Source organism: Notamacropus eugenii, chromosome 4 (genome assembly GCF_028372415.1).
Source record: "Notamacropus eugenii isolate mMacEug1 chromosome 4, mMacEug1.pri_v2, whole genome shotgun sequence".
Taxonomy (NCBI): Eukaryota; Metazoa; Chordata; class Mammalia; order Diprotodontia; family Macropodidae; genus Notamacropus; species Notamacropus eugenii.
The window spans coordinates 162,716,437-162,738,824 of NC_092875.1; the positions used below are offsets into that span (position 1 = coordinate 162,716,437).

The 22,388-nt window shown below is 36.5% G+C and overlaps 1 protein-coding gene across 5 annotated transcripts in view; it reads right to left on the reverse strand.

Annotated features, from left to right (window-relative positions):
• LRRC69 (leucine rich repeat containing 69) overlaps nt 1–21,838 on the reverse strand; it is a 171,255-nt gene extending 149,417 nt beyond the window's left edge. For all 5 annotated transcript variants that reach the window (XR_011965853.1, XM_072603592.1, XM_072603593.1 and 2 more), the window contains exons 1-2: nt 21,536–21,838; nt 2,993–3,119 (exon numbers count right to left, since the gene is read on the reverse strand). Coding sequence is in view for 4 of the 5 variants with exons in the window: in XM_072603592.1 (XP_072459693.1) it covers nt 2,993–3,119; nt 21,536–21,715 (307 nt within the window). In the remaining variant the exon portion in view is untranslated. The remainder of the gene's footprint in view (nt 1–2,992; nt 3,120–21,535) is intronic.
• Nucleotides 21,839–22,388: the final 550 nt, after the last annotated feature.

Sequence of the window (22,388 nt, forward strand, 5' to 3'; positions counted from 1 at the left end):
TATTAATATTCTACCAGATTGTATGGCTTCAAGTCATGGAACATGAGCCACCTCAAGGATTTGAAAATGTCTATTACCCAGAGAGCAATAAAGAAGTGCTTGGCTAGTGTGATCAGGCTGAAGCATTACAAATGAGTTATTTGTAATTAAAATATGTTCTTAAATATTTGATCAAAAAAGATAAGAGACTGGTGAGCAAGGCATAACTGATGGACAGCCTATTTATTCCATTGGTATCATCACAATGTCAAAAGAAAAAGTGGTCAGCATTTTGGATGGACCATCTTTCATGAACTTAGGGGAGGATGTGTATCAGACACACAGGATGGTTAGGGGTATATAGGTGGCAATCTGCATTGTTGGAGGAAATATCCACATTTATAAGACTACAGATCCACTTCAGTATTTAAGTTTGACTCAATAAGACAAAATGCTATTTTAAGGATCTACTTTTAAAGGATTTATCTTCAAATATATGTTAAAACAGTACAAGTCTCTGTGACAAATAAAACTACAGAAATTACATTATTCAACATTCCACTGAACATGAACATCAAATGATGATGAATCTAGACAGGAAAACATACTTAAAATGTTTGCTGATGTTACAGAGACTGTCTTACAAAGAGTCTAAATGGAATAAAGATTCCCATGAAGAGGTTTCCAAATGTTCTTAATTGCATATGATATTCTACTAAATGATAAATGATAAATAACAAGCTTACTGAGAGTTGTAGTCTATTAAGACTTGAGAAACTTACCATCAGCTATCTGTAAACACTCATCAAAGCCAAGATCAGAATAAGTTTAAAAATAAAGCAAAGAGAAAAATATATGCTATACAACTGAAGTAATGTAACCTTGAATTGTTTAAACAAATAATTGAAAATCAAAAAATGGAAATAAACAATAGAAATTATATTGACAAATAGATTAATTTTTCCAAAAGTTTAACCATAAATCAATTGTTCCAGCAAGGAGACTAACAGAATCCAGAATACAATTTAGTGATAAAATATTTTAATCTCTTGCAAATGGAAAAAATGGCTGCCAAAGGCATCACTAAATTAGAATGTAAACTTTCAAAGTCAGCACTGAATTAGAATATAACTCTTTCAAATTTTGAGATGATGCTTCTAAAGGGCAGAGAAGCCAATGGCAAGCAAAACCAATTTAAAGAAATCTTGGAAAGCTATCCAAGTTAAGCAAAAGCATCTCAAAGGCATTCAAGGATGAAAAAGGAACAACAGCTATAAATAGAAGAAAAATGGAAAAGATTTGCAAAAATCATTGTAGCAAGCTATCCCTCTATCAATGGCAGTAGAATCACCACACTTGAACAACAACATCACAGTTTTAGATATGCTTACAGAGGAGGTAGTAATGGCAGGAGAACAGAAAAAGCAGACACATCAAATTAAGCATATATAGAGGAGAGGTTGTGAGGCTGATGCTGCAGGCAATACATTTGTTAGTCTTGGGGGACTGATACACAAGATCCTGATATCCCTCTTTGATTTAGACTCTGTTCTGGATTTCTTTGCTTACTGTGATGAATACCTTTGATAGGCATAGAGTTCCCTGTTTTATGTCTCACATGATGTTTATTATCAGAAGGTTACTGAAAAGAAATTTCTTTTTTTTAATTTTTAAAAATTAATTTATTTTTAAAAAATTTTAAAAATCAATTTATTCATTTTCCGTTTTCTACAAGTATTTCCATAAGTCTTAGATTATGTCCTCCTTCCTCCCTAACCCCTCCCTGAGATGGTATGCAATCTTATATGGGTTCTACACATACATTCTTATTAACCACATTTTCACTTTAGTCGTTGCACAGAAGAATTAAAATGAATGGGAGAAACCATGAGAAAAAACAAACCGAAACAAAACATAACACAAGAGAAAATATTATGCTTCATTCTGCATTCCAATTCCATAATTCTTTCTGTGGATGTGGATGGTATTTTGCTTCAAGAGTCCTTTGGGAATGTTTTAGGTCCTTGCATTGCTACAAAGGGCTAGGTCTACCAGAAACAGTCCTCGCACACTGTGGCTGATACTATGTACAGTGTTCTCCTGGTTCTGCTCATTTCACTCAGCATCAGTTCATATAAGTCCCTCCAGGCCTCTCTGAAGTCCTCCTGTTCATCATTTCTTATAGCACAATAGTATTTCATTATATTGTGGATATACAGTCCTCTAGATACTGCTGTTTGTGGATGACATTATACTGATTGCATTAAGCCTCAGATTATCCTGGAAAAGATCATAATAACTTAAAGAAGTTTCCAGGCTGTCCCTCAACAAGGAAAAGCCAAGTGGATGAAAAATATCAGTTGCCTAGATTTTAATATGAATTTGGATGGACACCCTGTAGTATCCACTATAGTATCTGCCAGTTTTTATATCTGGGACATCATGATGTTGGAAAATAGTGGATGATGGATGATGTCTTAATTTGTCCATTAATTGAATTTAAATGAAGCTGAGTTGTGCAAAGTCATCAGTCTTACTCTCTCTTCCTGAATCATCAAAATCTAGGTGGCAGAACAAAAGTCAAGATGACTATCATTGCCCCAGGATGAAGTGCAGCATCTTAGGTCTGACCAAGCTCTAAGTGCTCCACAGAACTTGCTTTCTCTGCCTCCATGGCCTTAAGAATAAATTGTTTTCATTTGCCCATTCTACCAGGGGAAATCTTCTCACACTTGAGGTAGACATTCCCCTAACTTAAACTGAAGATGAGTTTCTGCAATGGAAATTAACTAATTGTTTGATATTGTTAAAAATAGGCATTCAGAAATACACAATAGAACAATAAAGGAGCCTCTCCAAAAATAAAAATAAAATATTCACAAAACTCAATAAATAAACATTTGAATAAAAAAATGAAAACTGAAAAAAAATTTCAAATACAGTGATTTTGGTACTATTCTTAAATTTTAATGATTAAGCTAAATATTTTTTAAAGTTTTTGACACTAACTTACCAAGTGATTTAGGTGCAAATGACTTTATTAAATTTCCAAATAAATGGAGAATTTCCAGGTTTTCAAGGTACATCATTTCTTCTGGAACTTCTTCTAGTCTATTGTTTCCCAAATTTAGTTTTTTCAACTAAAAATAGGTAGAGATTTTAGTGCATTCTCATGGTATCTATCTTAGAATAAAAAAATAATTAGACATAAATTAGCTTTGTTTAATATTATAGCTGAGTATTTCCATTTTTACTCTTTCTTAGGATTGTGAATTCTCTGTGGAAAAAATAACAACTATAAATCATTATTTCACATGCTTTTCAAATTATCTTCATAGAAAAATATATTTGAATTTTATTTTAAAAACTTCATGTTAATTAAAATTCCATTAAATTCTTTAATTAAGAAATAAGCTTCATTAAGATAAAGTAATAAACCATTAATTCCAAGGACATTTGAAAATAAACCATTCATGGCTGACTTAAGCTAGCCAAGCTTCTTATGATATAAAGATCCACAAATATAATACTATTAGAACCTTAAGCGGGAGATTTAAGTTATTGAAATTACGGAAATAAACCAGAGTTATTGAGATCTTCAGGCAAGATTGCACTCATGTAAACTTCTGTGGATTACTTGTGTTACTTAATAAGCAAATGTTTCTGTTTCAGTCCTTGGGTAAAACAATTCAGCTTAACAGATATTTATTGAGTGCTTATGTGCAAGCCACTCTGCTAACCCAGAAGAGACATAAAGATAATAATACAAAGGTCTCTATAATCAAGGAACTTAAAAGTCTAGTGGACAAAATAAAGCTTGTAGAAATAGTACCCTAATGGGGAAAATAAAAATATGCATCATGAATTAAATATGAGATAATTACTTACCCAACATAAAATAAATGCACAGGATGTAGTAAATAATAATTACTGTTATACTCCCCTGGGAACTGGAGACTTAAAACGACCAAGATATAAAGCAGTTTTCAGGAGTGCTAAATGAGCACTTTACATTTCACCTCAGCTCTGCACTGTCCAAAAAATTCCCTCCAGGTATATGCCTTCCAGCAAGTCAAAACAGGAGTTGAACTTTTCCCCCATAAGTGGTCATCTCACATACAAAAAATTCCCTTGCTATAAATCACCTCTAACCAAAGAGTTTAGTATCTCTTACCTTTTGAATTCTCAAGGCCTGCTTCCAAAGCTAGAAATAGTCACCTGCCTTCTTAGAACTCAAAAAAGACTTTAAAAATCAAATAAAAGAGATTGAGGAAATTAAAAAAAAAGAACAATCCAAGAAAACCAAGGAGATTATGAACAGAAAGTCAACCAAATGGAAAAGGAGATCCAGAATCTTAAGGAAGAAAACAACTCCTTGAAAACTAGAATTGGGCAAGGGGGAAGCCAAAAACATTATAAGAGACCAATAAAAACAAAAGAATGAAAAATATAAGAGAATGTGAAACATCTCATAAGAAAACAATTGATCTGGAGAACAGATCAAAAAGAGAAAAACCTAAGAATAATTGGACTAACTGAAAGCTACTATCAAAAAAAGAATCTTGATACACTAATACAAGAAATAATTAAAGAAAATTGCCCTTAAATTTTAGAACAAGAAGGGAAAGTAGAAATGGGAAAAAAATCTACCAATCTCCACTTGAAAGAGATCCCAGGATGAAAACCAACAGGAATATCATAGCGAAATTCCAAAATCTCTAGGTTAAGGAGAAATTACAAGCAACAAGAAAAAAAACAATTTAAATATCACAGAGCCACAATTAAAATTACACCAGACCTAACAGTGGCTACACTAAAACACCACAGGGCTTGGAACACTGTATTGAAGATCAAAAGAACTGGGGTTGCAGCCAAAATTACATTCATGAAAGTGAAGTATAATCCCGAATGAAAAAAAAAGGGTAGTCAAAGAACTGATAGATTTTCAGGATTTTGTCACAAAAAGACCAGAACTTAACAGAAAATTTGACATTCAAGATCCAGGAGAAATATAAGGTAAACATAAAGACCATTTACAAGGGACTCAATAAGGACAATAAGGACAAATTGTTTATTCTTTCTACGTGGAAATGTAAATAGTATGCCTAAGATTGTCATATGTAATTGGATAGTTTGAAAGAAAGATTTTGATAGAGCTGAATATGATGTGGTGTAGGAAAAGGTAAAAAGAGTAATTTTTCTCATACAAATGAAGAGCAAGAGGTAGAGGTGATACAGAGGAATTAGATGGATGAGGGCTGGTAGTGCTGGAACCCTACTCATACCAGATATGGGTTAAAGAGAGAAAAGCAGATACTTTTAGAAGGGCATAAAATTCTTCTGAATTTATAAAGAAATAAGAGAGTAAGGGAACAGGACAAGAAAGAGCAGCAGTACAGAAGCATATGTAAATTAACAGAAATGGGTTAAAGAGGAAACAGCATATATATATGTATATACACACACACACACACAGATACATATGTACATACACACATATATATACACACACATCTGGGTATAAAAGTCTTCTAAATTCAGAAAGAAACCAGAGGGCAAGGGGATGAGGGGAGGATAAGAGAAGGATTCTTGGGGGGGGGGGGGGTAGGTTAAGGAATAGGAAGTCAAGGTAGTGGCTAGAAGTAAAGCAGAAGAGTGAGGAGGGATAGGATAAATAGGGTGAGAAGGATAGTGAAAAATAGGAAGGAGGAAAATATACAAGTAATAGTAGGTTAGAACATTAATGGGATGAATATACCCATAAAATGCAAACAGATAGCAGATTAAAAATTTTAATTCAACAATATGCTGCTTTCAGGAAACATTATAAAAATGAGAGATATACAGAAAGATAAAATAAGGGGCTGGAGTAGAATTTAGCATGTAAAAGAAGTGGGAATAGTGACCATGACCTCAGACAAATTTAAAGTTAAAATAGATTTAATCAAAAGTGAAAAATAGAGAAGCTACACTATTTGTCACCAATAGTATTCAATATTGTTTTAGACTAGTTGAAATGCTTAGACAGTATAAAATACATGACTATATACCTGCCAAACTGTAGGAACATAAACATAAAATACTTTTTATACAAATAAACTCAAATCTAAATAATTGAAATAATATTTATTGTTCATGGGTAGGTAGAGACAATATAACATTTCAAATGACAGTTTTACCTAACTAATCTATTAATTCAATGTCATCCTAATTAAATTACTAAAAAATTATTCTACAGAGTTAGAAAAAAAAACAAAGTTCATTTGGAAGGACAAAAGTTCATGGAAAAAAAGGAAGTAGATTCAGCAGTATCTGACCTCAAACTATATTAAGAGATGATAGCATTGTTGAAGCATTAAAAGAATAATTTTGATTATTTTAAATTAAAATTTTCTTGCATAAATAAAACCTAAGTGGCCAAGAATAGAAGGAATGCAGAAAATTGGAGAAAAAACTCATAATCGCTCAGATAAGATGTGATTGGGTTGGAATACCACAGTGGTATAGGAATGATGAGCTGGTTGACTTGGACTTATGAGGGAAGATGATAGAAGAAAATAGGCATGTTACAGTCTCACATATATGTGTATGAATGTATATATGTATATATGTGTATATTTATCGCTACCTATGTATATATATGTATTTTTTCACACTTAATTATCACCTTCTTTGGGTGGTGGGTGGAGAAAAGGGAAAAAACAAAGTAAAAAGTGCACAGCAGAGAACAAAGAAAACTAGGAAGGAAGCAAAGAAAAGCTAGGCAGCTTTAAAAACAATGGGAAATATTTATTATATAGGTTTTCTTGAAATGGAAATTTATTGTTTTATATTGAATCTTCTCTTTATGGTCTGCTGTATATATGACAATGTTTTTTTTCTTTTCTCATTTTGAATTTAATTTTAAAATAAAAAAAAAATTTAAAAAACCAAAACTGAAACAAAGACCCCAGTGGTTTGGTTGGTATCCAAAGACAATTTCTGACAAATAGAATTTTCTCTCCTGGCAAAATAATAAAGCTGGAAATGTCCATCTCAGGATTACTGTTCTGTAACCTGTACTTAGGAAAGAAATAAAACAGAAGACACTCCCCAAACCCAAAGCCTAGGCCTCCACTTGCCTAAGCCCACATGTGTTTTGTCTGCTTTGGGCTTGTAGCATGCCATTACTCCCAGAGAAGTGCACCAGCCCTCTCCATCAAACACCTTCCCTCAGTGATAGACTTCAATAACCTTGCTATGATCAGTAGATGGAGAGAGATGGGAGAGATAAGGGTGGTTCATTCCCTTTTAAAGAGCCATCAAGTCATAGCTCTTCCTGCTTATTGGCTAATAAGGGAATTATTTCATCAGTCCAAAGCACCCAAGTCCTAGTCTACTGAGATATTTCTTCGGAAGTGGTTAAGGCACAGGCTAACCCCTCCATGAGGATATGCTATAACCCAACTTTGGTACATGAATATCTCTAAGATATGATGTGAACATGTCAATTAAGAAGAGAGAACAATAACATGCGAGTGAAAGGGTTATAAAATATCAGGGAGAGTGTCACATTTGATCTTGGTTTTGAAGGTGGTAAAAAATTACAGAGGGCTGTAAAGAAGTGTGAGCATAGCCTAAGGATGGAAATTATAGAAAATGATTCAGGAAGAGCAAAAATTCATGCTTAGCTGGAGCATAGAGTGGAATAGTAAGATATATAACTGAAAAGTTGGGTTGGATTCAAATTAGAAAGGGCCCTATATGCCTGGTTAAAAGAATTTGAATGTATTTCAGCAAGTGATGGTAAACTATTGAAAATTTTTATACAAGGGGATGAAGCAATTGTATTTGTATTTTAGGAAGATAAATGAGTGAAGATACACTCATTAAGTTAAAAAAATCAAGTAAATAATCATTTAAGTGCTAGTCTAGGCCAGTCACTGTGCTAAGCACCATAGCACTGACAAAAAACAAAATAGTTCCCTATCCACAAGAAGCTTATATTCTAACAGGGAAAGACAACGTATATAATGGAGTACATTAGAGTCAGCAAATAATGTGTAGAATGAATTGGAAAGGAAATTGAAGGAAAGCAGATTAGTTAGTTATTGCAGTAATCCAGGTGACAGATTACAGGCCTGAAGTAAGAAATGGAAGTATAAATGGAAAGAAGGGGATGAGTGTGAAAGATATGCTAAGACAGAAAAAAACTGAGGTATTGAGGAGGGGTGTGGCATAAGGGATAAGGAAGACAAAAAGCTGACTTGAGGGTCTTGAGCCTGGGTGACTGGGAAGGTGGTATTACCAACTAAGATGAATTTATTAAGTGCCTTCTATGTAACCAGGTGCTCAGGATAAAATGGCAAAAGTGAAACCACTCCTGTCCTCAAGGGGCTTTACATTTTATCAAGGAAACAACAAACCAAGTCTTAACAAGTCTACCTTCACATCTGTGACATTCATGTCTTTCTCTCCACTCACAGGGCCACTACCCTAAGTTCAGGCCTCACACTTGGATCACTGAATCTACTAGTTTGTTTTCCCCTATCCATTCTCCCCATTCTCCACTGCCCAGCTGCCAAATTGATATTCCGAAAGCAAACTTCTAACCATGAGGTAACTTGGTGCAGTGGACTGAGCACTGGACCTAGATTCAGGAAGACTTAAATTTGAATGCAGCCTTAGACACTTAACTAACTGTGTGACATTGGGCATGCTTCTTGTAAAGTGCTTTGAAAAAAACCTTAAAAAGCTATGTAAATATTACCTATTAGTATTAAGATCCTTCCCTACTTAAGAAATTTCAGTAATTCCCTATTGCCTCTGAATAAAATATAAATGCCTTTCATTGATATTTTAAAGCCTTTCACAAACTGGCTCCAAATCATCTTAGTGTGCTGATTACACATCACTCTATCACATGTGCTCTGTGGAGAGGAATAAACATTTTTAGTTGTTTTTTTTTTAATTAATTAATTTTTAGTTTTCAGCATTCACTTTTATAAGATTTTGAGTTCTAAATCCCTCTCCCTTTATGCCTCCTCTCCCAAGATGGTGCACAAACTGATATAGGTTACACATGTCTGATCATATTAAACATATTTCTACATTAGTCATGTTGTAAAAGAAAAATCAGAACAAAAGGAAAAAAACAATGAGAAAGAAAAACAAAAAAAAAAGAGAAAATAGTATGCTTCAATCTGCATTCAGACTCCTTAGTTCTTTCTCTGTTTGTGGATATCATTTTTCCATCATGAGTCTTTTGGAATTGTCATCATTGCATTGTTCAGAAGAGATACATGTATCAAAGTCAGTTGTCACACAATGTTGCTGTTACTGTGTAACAGTATTCTCCTGGTTCTGCTCACTTCACTCAGCATCAGTTCATCTACGTCTTCCCAGATTTTTCTGAAATCTGCCTGCTTATCATTACTTATAGAACAATAGTATTCCATTACATTCATATAGCACAACGTGTTCAGCCATTCCCCAACTGAGGCATTCACTCAGTTTCCAATTCTTGAGCACCACAAAAAGAGCTGCTATAAATATTTTTGTACCTGTGGGTTCTTTTACCTTTCTTAAGATCTCTTTGGGGGACAGACCTATCAGTGGTACTGCTGGATCAAAGGGTATACAGAGCTTTATAGCACTTTGTTCATAGCTCCAAATTGCTCTCCAGTGGTTGGATAAGTTCACAATTCCACCAATAATGCATTAGCGTTTCAATTTTCCCACATCTTCTCTGACATTTATCATTTTCCTGTTTTATCATGTTAGCCAATCTGATAGGTGTGATGTGGTAGCAAAGAGTTGTTTTAATTTACATTTCTTTAAACAATAGTGATTTAGAGCATTTTTTCATATGACTATAGATAGCTTTAATTTCTTCCTCTGAAAACTGCCTTTTCATGTCCTTTGACCATTTATCAATTGGGGAATGACTTATAGATTTGTAAATATTTTACAAATGAGGCCTTTATCAGAGACACTGGTTGTAGAAAATTGTTTCTCAGCTTTCTGCTTCCCTTCTAGTCTTGGTTGCATTGATTTTGTGCAAAACCTTTCTAATTTAAGTAATCAAAATTATCCATTTTGCCTTTCTTAATGTTCTCTGTCTCATTTGGTCATAAATTCTTCCCTTCTCCATAGATCTGACAGCTAAATTATTATTTGCTCTTCTAATTTGCCTGTAGTTTTCCTCTTCATGTCTAAATTATGTACCCATTTTTGACCTTTTCTTGATCGTTTCTATCATGTTGTTTTCTCAGCAGTTTTTATCAAATAATGAGTTCTTATCTCAGACGTTGGAGTCTTTTCAGTTTATCAAATAGTAGATTACTGTATTCATTGACTATTCTTTTGTGTACATAACGTATTCCACTGATCCACCACTTTATTTCTTAGCCAGTAGCAAGTACTTTTGATGATTGCTGCTTTATAATATAGTTGTAGGTCTGGTATGACTAGGCTACCATCTCTTGAATTTCTTTTCACTAATTCCCTTGATGGGAATAAACATTTATATAGCACCTATTACATGCCCAGTACTGTATTAATTTTTTTAAAAATAAATATCTCAAATGAAATAATAATTGTAAAGTGCTTAGCATTGTGCCTGGCACATAGCAAGCATTATATAATTGTTATTATATCTCTTTTGATCCTCACAACAACCCTGTGATGTGTTATTATCCTCATTTTACAGTTCAGGAAACTGAGGTAGACAAAGGCTTGCCCAGAGTCGCATAGTAAGTGTCTTAGGCTGGACTTGAACTCAGGTATTTCAGACTATAATCCTAAAGCTCTATCCACCTGTATCATCTAGCTGCCTCTGAGGGCAAAGACTTTTCTTTTTTTCCTACAGGAAGTCTCTGATCCATAGTAAATGCTTAAGAAAAGTTTGTTGAATTGAATTGAACCCCTAAAGTCAAATTAATATTTTATATTTATTACTAATTCCATACTTTGAAGTATTTGAGGGTAGGGTGGCTGTCCAGTGAATTTATTTGAATGAAAAAATAAAACAAAATGACTGCAGTGTGGTGCAATGGAAAGAGTACTGAATTTGGAGTCCAAGGACCTAGGTTCAAATCCTGACTCTGCCACTTCCTATGTGACCTTAGGTTAGTCATCTAACCACTCAGGTTAAAGGAGGGGTTTCCGTTCCCTCATTTGGAAAATAATAAAAGATTAGCTGAATAACCTCCAAAGTCCCTTCTAGCTCTAAATCTAATTGTTTAAACGATTTGGAATTAAAGTTTAAAATGCCACCCACCCTGGCTTTTATTAGTAACAGATAAATGGATTAAAACTCATATAAAATAATAGGCACATTTTTACAATAGGGGCTACTAGATTTCTTTTCTTAACACTATTGGTGAAGGTTATACACTCTTTTTCTAAGAATTTCTATGAATCTGAACAAAGTACAGTAATTCCTTCCATCCTGGAGGGTCTTGCTTCTATTATAAAGACCAAGTTTAAAAAATTATATGTTGTCATTCCCCACGAAGAGAGATAATCCAGGGTCTGTGATTTCTCTGATTCTTTCTTCATAGTGGGAGGTATCTTCCTTTCCTTCGTCTAGATGTAGTGATAAATGCATAGCTGTCATCCAGTGATGGTGGTCCATTGAAATTCATGCAGGGCCCCAGTGAGTCATACTAGATCTGGTAAACTGAATGTGTTTGAAAATGAAAATGTTTTAAATTAAGAGCAGCAAGTGAATGATTTCACCATCCCACCCATGGGAATCATTTGAGTAGCTAATAGGGACAGAGACTGGATGTATGATTTCATTTGTACAGGGAACTCTGGGAGAAGAAATTCTCTCCACCCGTACATGTCAGCACCTTCTCTGAAGGACATAATTTAGAGAGCTGTATAATAGAGACAACAAGTAAACAAATCTATAAGAACAAGCTTTATACGAGATAAGTAGGAAGTAATTAAAGAAGGAAGAAACTAAAATTCAAAGGGGTTGAGAAAGGCTTTCTGGATTTGATGGGATTTTAGTTGAGACCTGAAAGAAGTCAAGGAGGTCAGTCAGAAGGCGGAATTGAGGAGGGGGACCATTCCAGACGTGGGGAAAATGCCAGAGAAAATACCTAGAACCAAGAAATGTAGTATCTTGTTTCTGAAACTGCCAAGAGGCCAGTGTCACTAAATCAAAGAGCACATGTTAAGGATTAAGGTATAAGCAGACTGGTAAGGGAGAAAAGAGACAAGTTATAAAGACCTTTAAATGCCAAATAGACAATTTTGCATTTGGCCTTGGAGGCAATAGGGAGCCACTGGGGTTCATGATCAGGGAGGGACATGGTCAGACTTGTGCTTTAGGAAAATCACTTTGGTGACTGAATGGAGGCTAAAGGAAACAAAAGAACCAAAACCTAAAGAACTTGTATTTTATAGATAAATATTATCCTCAAGTCACACATCTGCAGAAGGAGGGGTTCTCTTTCTGAGGAGGATGCTCAGGCTTTATTCAAGTAATGACTTATTGACAGTAGTGAAAGAATATTTAAACTCACAGAATATCAGCACTTGGAGAGACCTCAGAGCCCATCACATGTAACCTGAACCTAGGAATCCCTTTAGCAACATGGCAAAAGGTCAGTGTTAACAGCCAAATCCTTCCACTTTAGGACAACTCTATTAGGAAATTTTCCCTGCTGTTCTTACTTAGGTTTTCTAGAGCCAAGCCCCTCAATGAAGGCAATAACCACATCTCTCATATATCAAGACCACAGAACCTTGCCCTTTGTCCTATTGAGATGAACATTTGGGCCCTTCCTTCCTCACCACAGCTGAACCCTACAATGTGTGTTTTTTCTCCTCACTAAAAGGTGAGTTCACTGAGAGCAGAGACCATCTTATTTTTTTATCTGTGCCCCTACTGTTTGGCACAATGCTTTGTATATATTAAGTGCTTTTTTTGCTGTTCAGTTGACATTTTTAATTGACTACCTCTTACAAATTTAATTCAATTTTATCATTCATCATACATTTATAGTAACCTTCCACTGTGTGCTAGCAACATGTGCTACATGCTGGGAACACAAAGACAAAAATTAAAGCAATCCCTTCCCTCAAAGAGTTGGGAGAATCCAGACAGACTTCTTGTGGATTGTGTTATGTGAGCTAGGTCCTGATGAGAGTTAAGCATTGGAGAAGCAGAGAAAAGAAAAGAGAACATTCTTCACACAAGGGGAATGTGAAGAAGCATAAGTGGGAATTTAAACATCATATATAAAAATGACAGGTAATATAGATTAGCTCAGGGGTGGAGAACCTGTGTCATTAAGAACACATATGGCCTTCTACATCCTTAAGTGTGGATTCACTCCAAAGGCCACACTTAAGGACCTAATTTTCTAGGGTATATGGCAAGAGAATGTTATCCCCCAGGAGTTCAAGGATGCCTCCACTGTCCAACTCTATAAAGGAAAGGGAAATAGGTTGTCCTGTGACAGTCATAGGAGAAAGGATGGGAGTCTCTCTCATGGCTTGCAAGATTCTTGTAAGAATCCCCCTTAGTTGGCTAACCCTTCACCTGGAAGATGTTCATCTACCCAAGAGCCAATATAACTTCAGAAAGGACCAAGGAACAATCGATATGGTGAATGCTGCCCAACAACTACAGGAGAAATTCTAGGACCAGAACAGAGGTCTGTATGTATTTGTTGATCTAACCAAGGCCATTGATGCTTTTAGTCACGAGCGCTTGTGGAAAATTATGGCAAAATTTGGTTGCCCAGAGAAGATCATCAGTATAGTACATCAGTTTTATGAGGGCATGCTTGCCCAAGTTCTGAACCATGGCCAATGCTCTCATGCTTTCCCAGTCACTAACAGAGCAAAGCAGGGTTTTGTCCTTGTTCCTCTGCTTTTTGACATGCACTGTTGTTAGATGCCTTTGACAAGGATGAAAATGGCATCAAGGTCAGCTACTGCACTGACAGTAAATGATTTAACTTGAAAAGGCTACAAGCCAAGACTAAAGTGAAGGGAGAGCTGGTATGTGACTTTTTTTGTTCACAGATGACTATGCACTCAATGCAGTTTCTGAGACGGAGATGCAATAAAGCATGCATTGATTCTCTGCTGCTTGTGCTAATTTTGGCCTAACCAAATAGGGATTTGCCACCAGCCAGCACCACATCATCCGTACATGGAGCCATTGATTACAGTAAGTGGAGGAATGTTGCAGATATGTTCACTAACCTTTGCAGTATGCTTTACAGGGATGTACACATAGATGATAAGATTAACACATACATTGCCAGAGGTAGCTCTGTGTTTGAGAGGCTCCAAAGGAAAGTGTGGGAGAAAAGAGGTATTAGATTGCCTAACACACCAAAGGTCTATAGAGCCATTGTATTGACCTCATTTTGCATGCCTGGAAAACCTGGACAGTATACCAGTGCCATACCAGAAAACTGAATTGATTCCATTTTAAATGTCTTAGGAAGATTCTGAAGATCAACTGGCAAGATAAGGTACTGAACACTGGGATAAGCATTGGGAATAAAAATTCATAAAGATCAGCTCCTGTCCTCAAGGAGCTTACAATCTAGGTGGTGATGACACATTAAAAAAAAAAAAAGCTGAAAACGAAGGTATCACTATGGGGAGAAAGGAGATATAAAGGAAAAATCTAAAGGTATGCAGCCAGGTGGGAAATGAGATGGTTGGCCTGGGTGCCCTTCTTCAATGGAAATTTTTAGAGAAGCTCTCCCTCCACCCTTTAATCAAAGAGGCCTCACAGACAAATGGTACTGTGGAGGTCTGATGTGAACTCTTCTCCCCATCTCCCAAAAGAGAGATGATCATCAGACATAATTTTAGGGGACTTTGTTTTATTTGACTACATATATTTGTTCCAAAGATTTAATTTTTCTTTCAAATGGCAGAGGTTGGAGGGAGGGAAGGAGGAAAAAAATGCTTATTAATTGAAAAATAAATTAAAAAGATAATAGTTTTTGTGCCAAAGAAATGAAGATTTTCATGGACTGCAATACTCAAAATGTGTCAACAGTAAATGACAGTCAAATATGTTAACAAAACTCTAGCCTGTATTTATTTTCTGAAATGAAATGATAGCCCTACTGTAATTCTGTCCTTATTTGTTGACCTCTAAAATATTATGTTTATTTCTGGGTGCCACGTTTTAAAAATGATCACTGGGAATCCTTTGATCACATGTTTGCATTATCAAATACATTGATTACAGCATTATGGTGGATAAAATAATGGATTTTAAATTTTGTCTCAACCTCTTACGAGCTGGATTGACCCAGGGAAATTGCTTCATAGCTCTGTCACTTTCCTTGTTTATTGCTCCAATTCTAATATTCTATGACTAGAGATGAGGACCACCTCCTAGTCCATGGTCAATGAATGTATAGTTCTCTAGAAAAAAAGACACTCAGAACAATTAAGGGTAGGGTACTTGGTAGGCTACTGCTAGAACAAGGAAGGTCTACAAGAGAATGTGCTTCATGAGGAATGGGAAGTTCTAGAAATGAAATTCTACATATGTAATCATGACTAAGCTCAGAGAAAAAGGGAGAAGAAAGTCAACATTGTTGCCTAAGGTGACATGAGTGAGACTTAAAAGAACTATGAATACAAAATTGAATGTAAAGAAGAACATATGTCTAATAATAATGACATCATTCTGGATTTAAAGGGGGAATTGGAGTCTAAGTAGGAGAGAAGAGATCAAAGACACACCTAGTCATTTCAAATGGCAAATCACTCCACTATCTTTGCCAGGAAAACCCCAACTGGGGATGCAAAGGAATCAAATCAGATGCAATTGAATAACAACAAAGCCATTTCATGTGAGTCCATTTATTCATGTTTACTTATCCTAGAGCAGAAATAATCATAGAAGTATTCTCAGTAATTTTTGAAAAATCATGGAAAATTAGAAAAGTACCAGGAGACAATAGATAGGCAAAGAATTTTCACAATTTTTATTTTAAGGGGGAAAGGTGAATTTCCAAACTATAGACTTGTTTGCGATTCTGACTTTTGTTATAGAGCAAACTGTATCAGTAAACTTCCCAACATACACAGAGAGAGTCTGCTATCACAGGTTCTTAGATCTGAATTCACAAAAGGAAAGGCAACTTTTGAGAGGTTAACAATCACTTTAATCAAGCACATGTATCATTCCTTTAACCAAGGACATATATCAATCACCTAGTTCAGCTAAAACAGCACCCTAAACTTTAAAGAAAATATAAAGATATCAAAAAGTCAACAGACATGGTTTCCTCTGCCTGAATTCAACAGACAATTAGACCCCAACTGTCTGACCATAGTTACCAGAGAGGGAAGCACGACATCTGGGTTCTCAAAGCTGGGGGTTCCTTTAGCAATTTCCTAGAATCCTCATCTGTCACTCATATGTTATTACAAGAATTAAGCTCCAAAATAAAACTTCACCCTCAGAATCTTTATACACTTTTTAGAGCCAGAGGGCATCACATCCCTTGAGAACCAGTGTCTCATTAACAAAGGGTGTGGACTTTCTTACAAATCTTCCCAGGCCCAACAATGGGTAGGAAAGATCCTCCTTAGTCATATTCAAATAGAAGCATTATACTTCTTGATTATATTAAAACAAAAACAGCAAAAGGTCCTCTTTTACTTGCTGTTACACAAAGCCATCTCTTCTAGTATTGTGAATGGATAAGAGTGTCATCTGGAGGGAAAGTAGGGAGGAAACATGTATTTATCAAGTGCCTACTATGTGCAAAATGTTTTACAGATATTATTTCCTTCGATTCTCACAATAATCAGGAAACTGAGGCAAACAGAGGTTAAGTGACTTACCTACAGTCACAGAGCTAGTAAGTATTGTGGGCCACATTTGAACTTATTGACTCCAGATCCAGGACTTTGTGAGAGAAAATGATCTGGATGAGGAAAGGAGATTGACCTGGAAGTTAGCAGATGTAAAGCAGCAGAATCTTGATTAGGTGATAAACATGAATTGAATAAACAAGCCTCAAAGGAAGAGAGGCTACTGAGTGGTGGTGGTAGGAGAGAGCCTGGAATACTAATAGAGAAAAAGGATTATTCCAAATCCTCTATCACAACCACCAGTGAGTCTGGGATATCAAAGGAAATGAAACCAGTGCTGCAAAGGCTTGCTAGAGAAGCTGTGTCTCCAGGAGAGAGCTAAGTCTCGGTGAGAGCCAGAAGATGAAAGCAGTGGGAAGGAAAAGAGGATGCAGGTTCCCCACCCCTGCATGTAGTATATAGTTTGCAAGTATCACATTTCAATCCATCTCTGAGGCTGAACACAGACCAGCCTGAGTTAGGCCTGGCCCAGCATATTTGACATAGTTGGCACATTGAATCAAAATGGTCTTGTGGCTAAAGTATGAGAGCACCAATACTGAGGAAAAAGATCTTCAGACAATTGGACACTCTGACATGAGAGTCTTGTACCTTGAGGTCACTATGCTTCTAGTTGTGTATCATGAGTTGGAGGATCATAAGAGCCTATATTTAAAGCTGCAATGGACTTCAGAGTTCCAATTGGGCCCAATCCCCTAGTTTTACAGATTAGGAAATCAAAGATGGTGATTTATCCCAGGTCACACAAGGAGTAACAGAGCTGGGATTTGAATGCAGGTCCTCTGAATCCAGATCTATTGTTTTTTTTCATTGTGTATCTATTTTCCGCTGGGGCCTCAACTGGACTATTAATTTAGAAAGCCAGCTGTGGTTGCGTATTCAGCAACTAGAGACAGATGTCAATGTACTTTAGGTTTTTAAGGACCATCCCCCAAAGATGATAAATGTTTAAAAATGTAATTTGTCATATTTACATAATTTTCTGTTTGGGGATGATTATGATCTATAGGTCCACCAGCTGTGGTATATCTAGGCCCACCCCGAAGACGGTTGATTTTCAGATTGTCTCAGAACAGCCGCAGAATGAATCTTGCCATGTGGACTTCATTGATGCTCCTCAGGGCAAGGTACAGGGGTGGAGTTTGAAATTACAAAGCGTGAACTTCCTTTAGGACCACAAACAACTTTCCAGAATTTGGGATAAGGACAGAGGTGCCAAATGCACCCCAGTTGACTAGCTGATGACAGAGAGAGCTGTGTCATTTTAAAAGAAGAAATAGCTCCTGCTCTTGCTCCAGATGTTTGGCATGAAAATCCCTCTCTGGGACTTCTAGGGAAGGGCAGGTAAGGGCTCTTAACTGAGCAGGTCCTTGGTCACCCTCTCTTTGTGGTTGTTGTTTTAGTCCAGTCTGACTCTTCATGACTCCATTTGGGGTTTTCTTGGCAAGGATACTGGAGTGGTTTGCCAATTCCTTCTTCAGCTTGATAGAAACAGTGCCCTAGGAGTACTGTTTCTATCCACATCAAACTCATTTTACAGATGATGAAACTGAGGAAAACAGGGTTAAATTATTTGCTCAGAGTTGTATAGCTAATAAGTGTCTGAAGCTGGATTTGAATCCTTACCTTCCTGATGCCAGGTCTGGCACTCTAACCACTGGTCCACCTAGCTGTCCCTACCCTCTCTCTTAACCCTAACAAAAATGAAGATTGCCAGCATTGACAACTAGAGCACTCAAGCCATCTTGTCATTTCCTCAGGCTCCAGCCTCTGTTTCCAATCTTCGACTCCATCTCCTAGCCTGGGACCTGGGCTCCTGATTGTTGTGAGCTCTCTATATCTAGCCCACTACACTGTTCTCCAGCCACATTCATGCCAGGCCCCCAGCTCCACTTGACCAGCTCTCTAGCTCCTGCTGTGGTACCCTGGAATCCTGATGAGTGAAAGTTCTACTCATTTAGTCCTGACCTCACACAACTTGTCTGACCCTTTTCCAAACACAGCCTCCTCCCTCATGCTGTTTTTCACCTATACTCTGGAAACAGTAATTAAATTGACATTACCATTCATGGAAGCTATAAGGCAATCATCCTATATCTTCATTACAGACCTAGTGTAGTGGTAATTTCAGGTTAATGGTGGGTACAGGGAGGAGTTTAAGATCTTCCCAGCCATTAATGGGCCTCAAGTACCTTTAGTTAATTTTCTAAGGAAGACACTAGTTCTTAAGCCCTCTGGCTCTGAAAAATGTATAAGTATTCTGAGGTGAGGTTTTACTTTGGGGCTTAGTTTTTGGAAGGTTTGAGTGCCAGATGAGACTCTGGAAAGCACTAAGCAATCTCCAGCTTTGAAAACTCAGATGTTGGTGCTTCTCTCTCTCTTCTCTGGTAACCATATATGTATCTGTCTGTTGATTTGTGATATATGTATTGCAACTGTCAGGCAGGTGGAAGTCCTGTCTGTTGATTTTGATTTCTGTGTATTTTCTCTGAAGTTCAGGGTGCTTTTTCCCCCTGAACTAAGTGAATGATACATGTTTGATTAAAGTGATTGTTGACCCCCCAAAAGTTGCCTTTTCTTTTAGAAGAGCAGGCCTAATAACCTGTGATAGCAGGCCCTCCTATGTATGTCAGGCTGCTTGCTTTTATACCAAGATATCTATATCTATATCCCTGACCAAGACAGGGGAGGGATAGACTTGATTTTTGTATTTGTGTGTTCATTGTTTAGCACAGTGCTTTGTCACATGGTAATACTTTAATAAATGCTTTCTCATTCATTCATTCACTTGCTTATGAATGTGGGTGGCATTGTGTCTCTTTTTCTGAATATAGGTTAGTAAAATGTGATCCTGAAATGGTTGCTCCTGCTTTGGTAGCAAGCCATTTTACAGATGAGGATACTGAGGCAGACAAATTTGCTCAGAGTCACACAGCTAGTAAATGTCTGAGCCTATATTTGAACTCAGATTTTCCTGACTCCAGGTCCAGTACTCAATCTATTGTGTCATCTCTTTGCATATAAAAATGAGTCATCATCCAGAATTGTCCACTGACAACCCAACTCTTGAAACTCTGCCAATCTAGATTTCCAATAATTAATAAATATATTTATGTTATGGCAGAATATATTAAAAAACTACAAGCATTTTATATTATTTCCTGTTTTCACTAGGAAGAGAGGACTAGGAAGTGAAGCCAAATTGAGTACTTAAAGTAGGTGGAGGGATCATCTTTGTGGTAATTGAAGGTGAAAGCCATCATTTTCATTAAAAGACAGGAAATGGGAAAGAGATTTAGAGATAAGAAGGACCAGGATATGACCTTAGAAATTCAGGAATGGAGCTCAAATATTCTCCCCCTCCCTGAGAATGCAGTCATCTCACCTTCTCTCTCCATAGTGGGGAACAAGTGACTCAAATTAGCAAACAGAAATCTAACCCTACACAAAGTTGTTGAGAGGCTGAGCAACTTGGATAAACAGGTTTACTGCTATTTTCTATGTGTGTTCATTGCTGAACTGACACCTGGTGGGAAGGGAGTCAAGTCTTAGATACATAGGTTGGGGCCCTCTTTTCCTATTAAAGGGTAGTGATCAAAAGTGTAGTTTGAACCTAAAAGTTACTCCTTATAGACTCATGATATTTAAGCATTTGCAGAGCTTACAGAAAACATCACTGCTAGACCATAAGGATAAACACCAACACTGTTTTCCACATGATTTATGAAGACGTTTCTTTTTTTTCGAAGGAATTTACATCATTACAGAGAATCTTGATTCCCAAAGAATTCATTAATCAAGTCAATATCAAAATAGGCATACACAATATAGGGAAAATTTTAGATAGCTATGGCCAAATGAGAAATATTTATAATAGAATTAAATCACTATGGAATTACTTTAAAATTAAATTACCTTGCAATTAAAACCAATATATTACAATGAACTGAGAATGGCATTGTAGATCCTTCTGGTGCTGAAAAAATTTTAGAATTGAACAATAAAGTATTCCTAAGTTAATATCCCTGTATTCTTTTCACCAACCTCAAGATTTTTAGTAGTTGGAGCATCTTACTATTAAGAGTAAATAAATGTTTAGAATAAGCTTCTGGGATCCATTCATGTCAACTGATGTTCTTTATGAAGGTTAGTCTTTAAATATTGACTTTTTAAAAATAATATTTCAAAAGAAATGAATATTCCTTCAGTCTCCCCACTAAAACTCCACCTCAAGGACTAGTCTATTGTAGAAAGCTGGGGAAAAAACAAAACAACAACAAAAAAACTCCACTTCATCTCTCCCCTGGAAAGTTTCTTTTCCTTCCAGATGGAAGGCATTCAGGATATTCCCCAAGGAAACAGGCATCCCTGGGATACTCCTACATACTTCCAGATGTGAGCCTCCAAGGGAGATAAGCAGATCTGAAACTTCCAGCCCCTTTCCAGATGCTTCCCTTTGGAAAGATGAGTGCCTCCTAGGAACCCTCCCATGCTTCAAAATGTCGAAATAGAAATGGAGCTAAAAGATCCTAATTCTCTACCAGAATTCAAGTCCAATGGGAGAAAAGTCACCTCCGCACCTCCCTCCATAGGAATCTCCAGGGAGCTAAGTAGCAGGGACAATTCTTCACTCTTATTGTCCTTTCGCTTTCTTCCCTTATTCTGCAACCCAGAAACATGCTCTGTACCTCACCTTAGTCAAGCTGAAAAATTCTGGGCACAGTTTGGAGATCTTATTGGACATGAGGTCCAAAGTCCGGAGGTGATACAGTTTTCTCACCAACGAAGGCACAGTTGTAAGGTTCTTCCCACGGAGCACAACAACTGTGGCTTTTTCACTCCTCACAGCCTTGAGCAACAGTTTCTCACTCATGATTTGAAAAGGTAACAAAGAAAGGGGAATGGAAATGGACCAAGAAATCAAAGCTCAGATGACATGGACTTTAGAAGTTCTGGATCAAAAAGTGGTGTTGTCATAGAAATGACAGTATACTGAAACCATCAACACTCTGAAGGTAAGAAGCAGTTAATTCCAGATCTCTAGTGGGGGAGGGGGAAGAAAGGTGGGAAGGAAGAATCTGAGAACCTTGACAGAGAAACTCCTCAAAGATACATCTTTAATTGAAGATTTAAAACATGAAGTTGGGGTGGGAGGAATAATTGGTGCAGAAATACATTTTAGTTACTCCAACCTAGCACACCTGGAGAAAGAAATGCTTGAGGAGAGGGACTGTTTTCTTGTCTCTTTTTATATCCTCAGTACTTAGCACGATGCTTATTAAGTGTTTATTGAAGGATTAATTGAATACTCCTGATTAACTGAGTTAAAAGATATACCATGCTTAGATTATTAATTCTGAAAGAATTATAATGCAATAAGACAGAATTTCTAAAATTGTTTCAGAGAACATCTGGATTTAATAGATACTTCCAACTGATAAAATGTGAGAGTTTACAGATTTTTTTAATCCAATTAGTTCATCAGTCCATATTTTCCTTAGTAACATTGCTCTAATAATCTTCAATATTATTACTTATTGGAAATT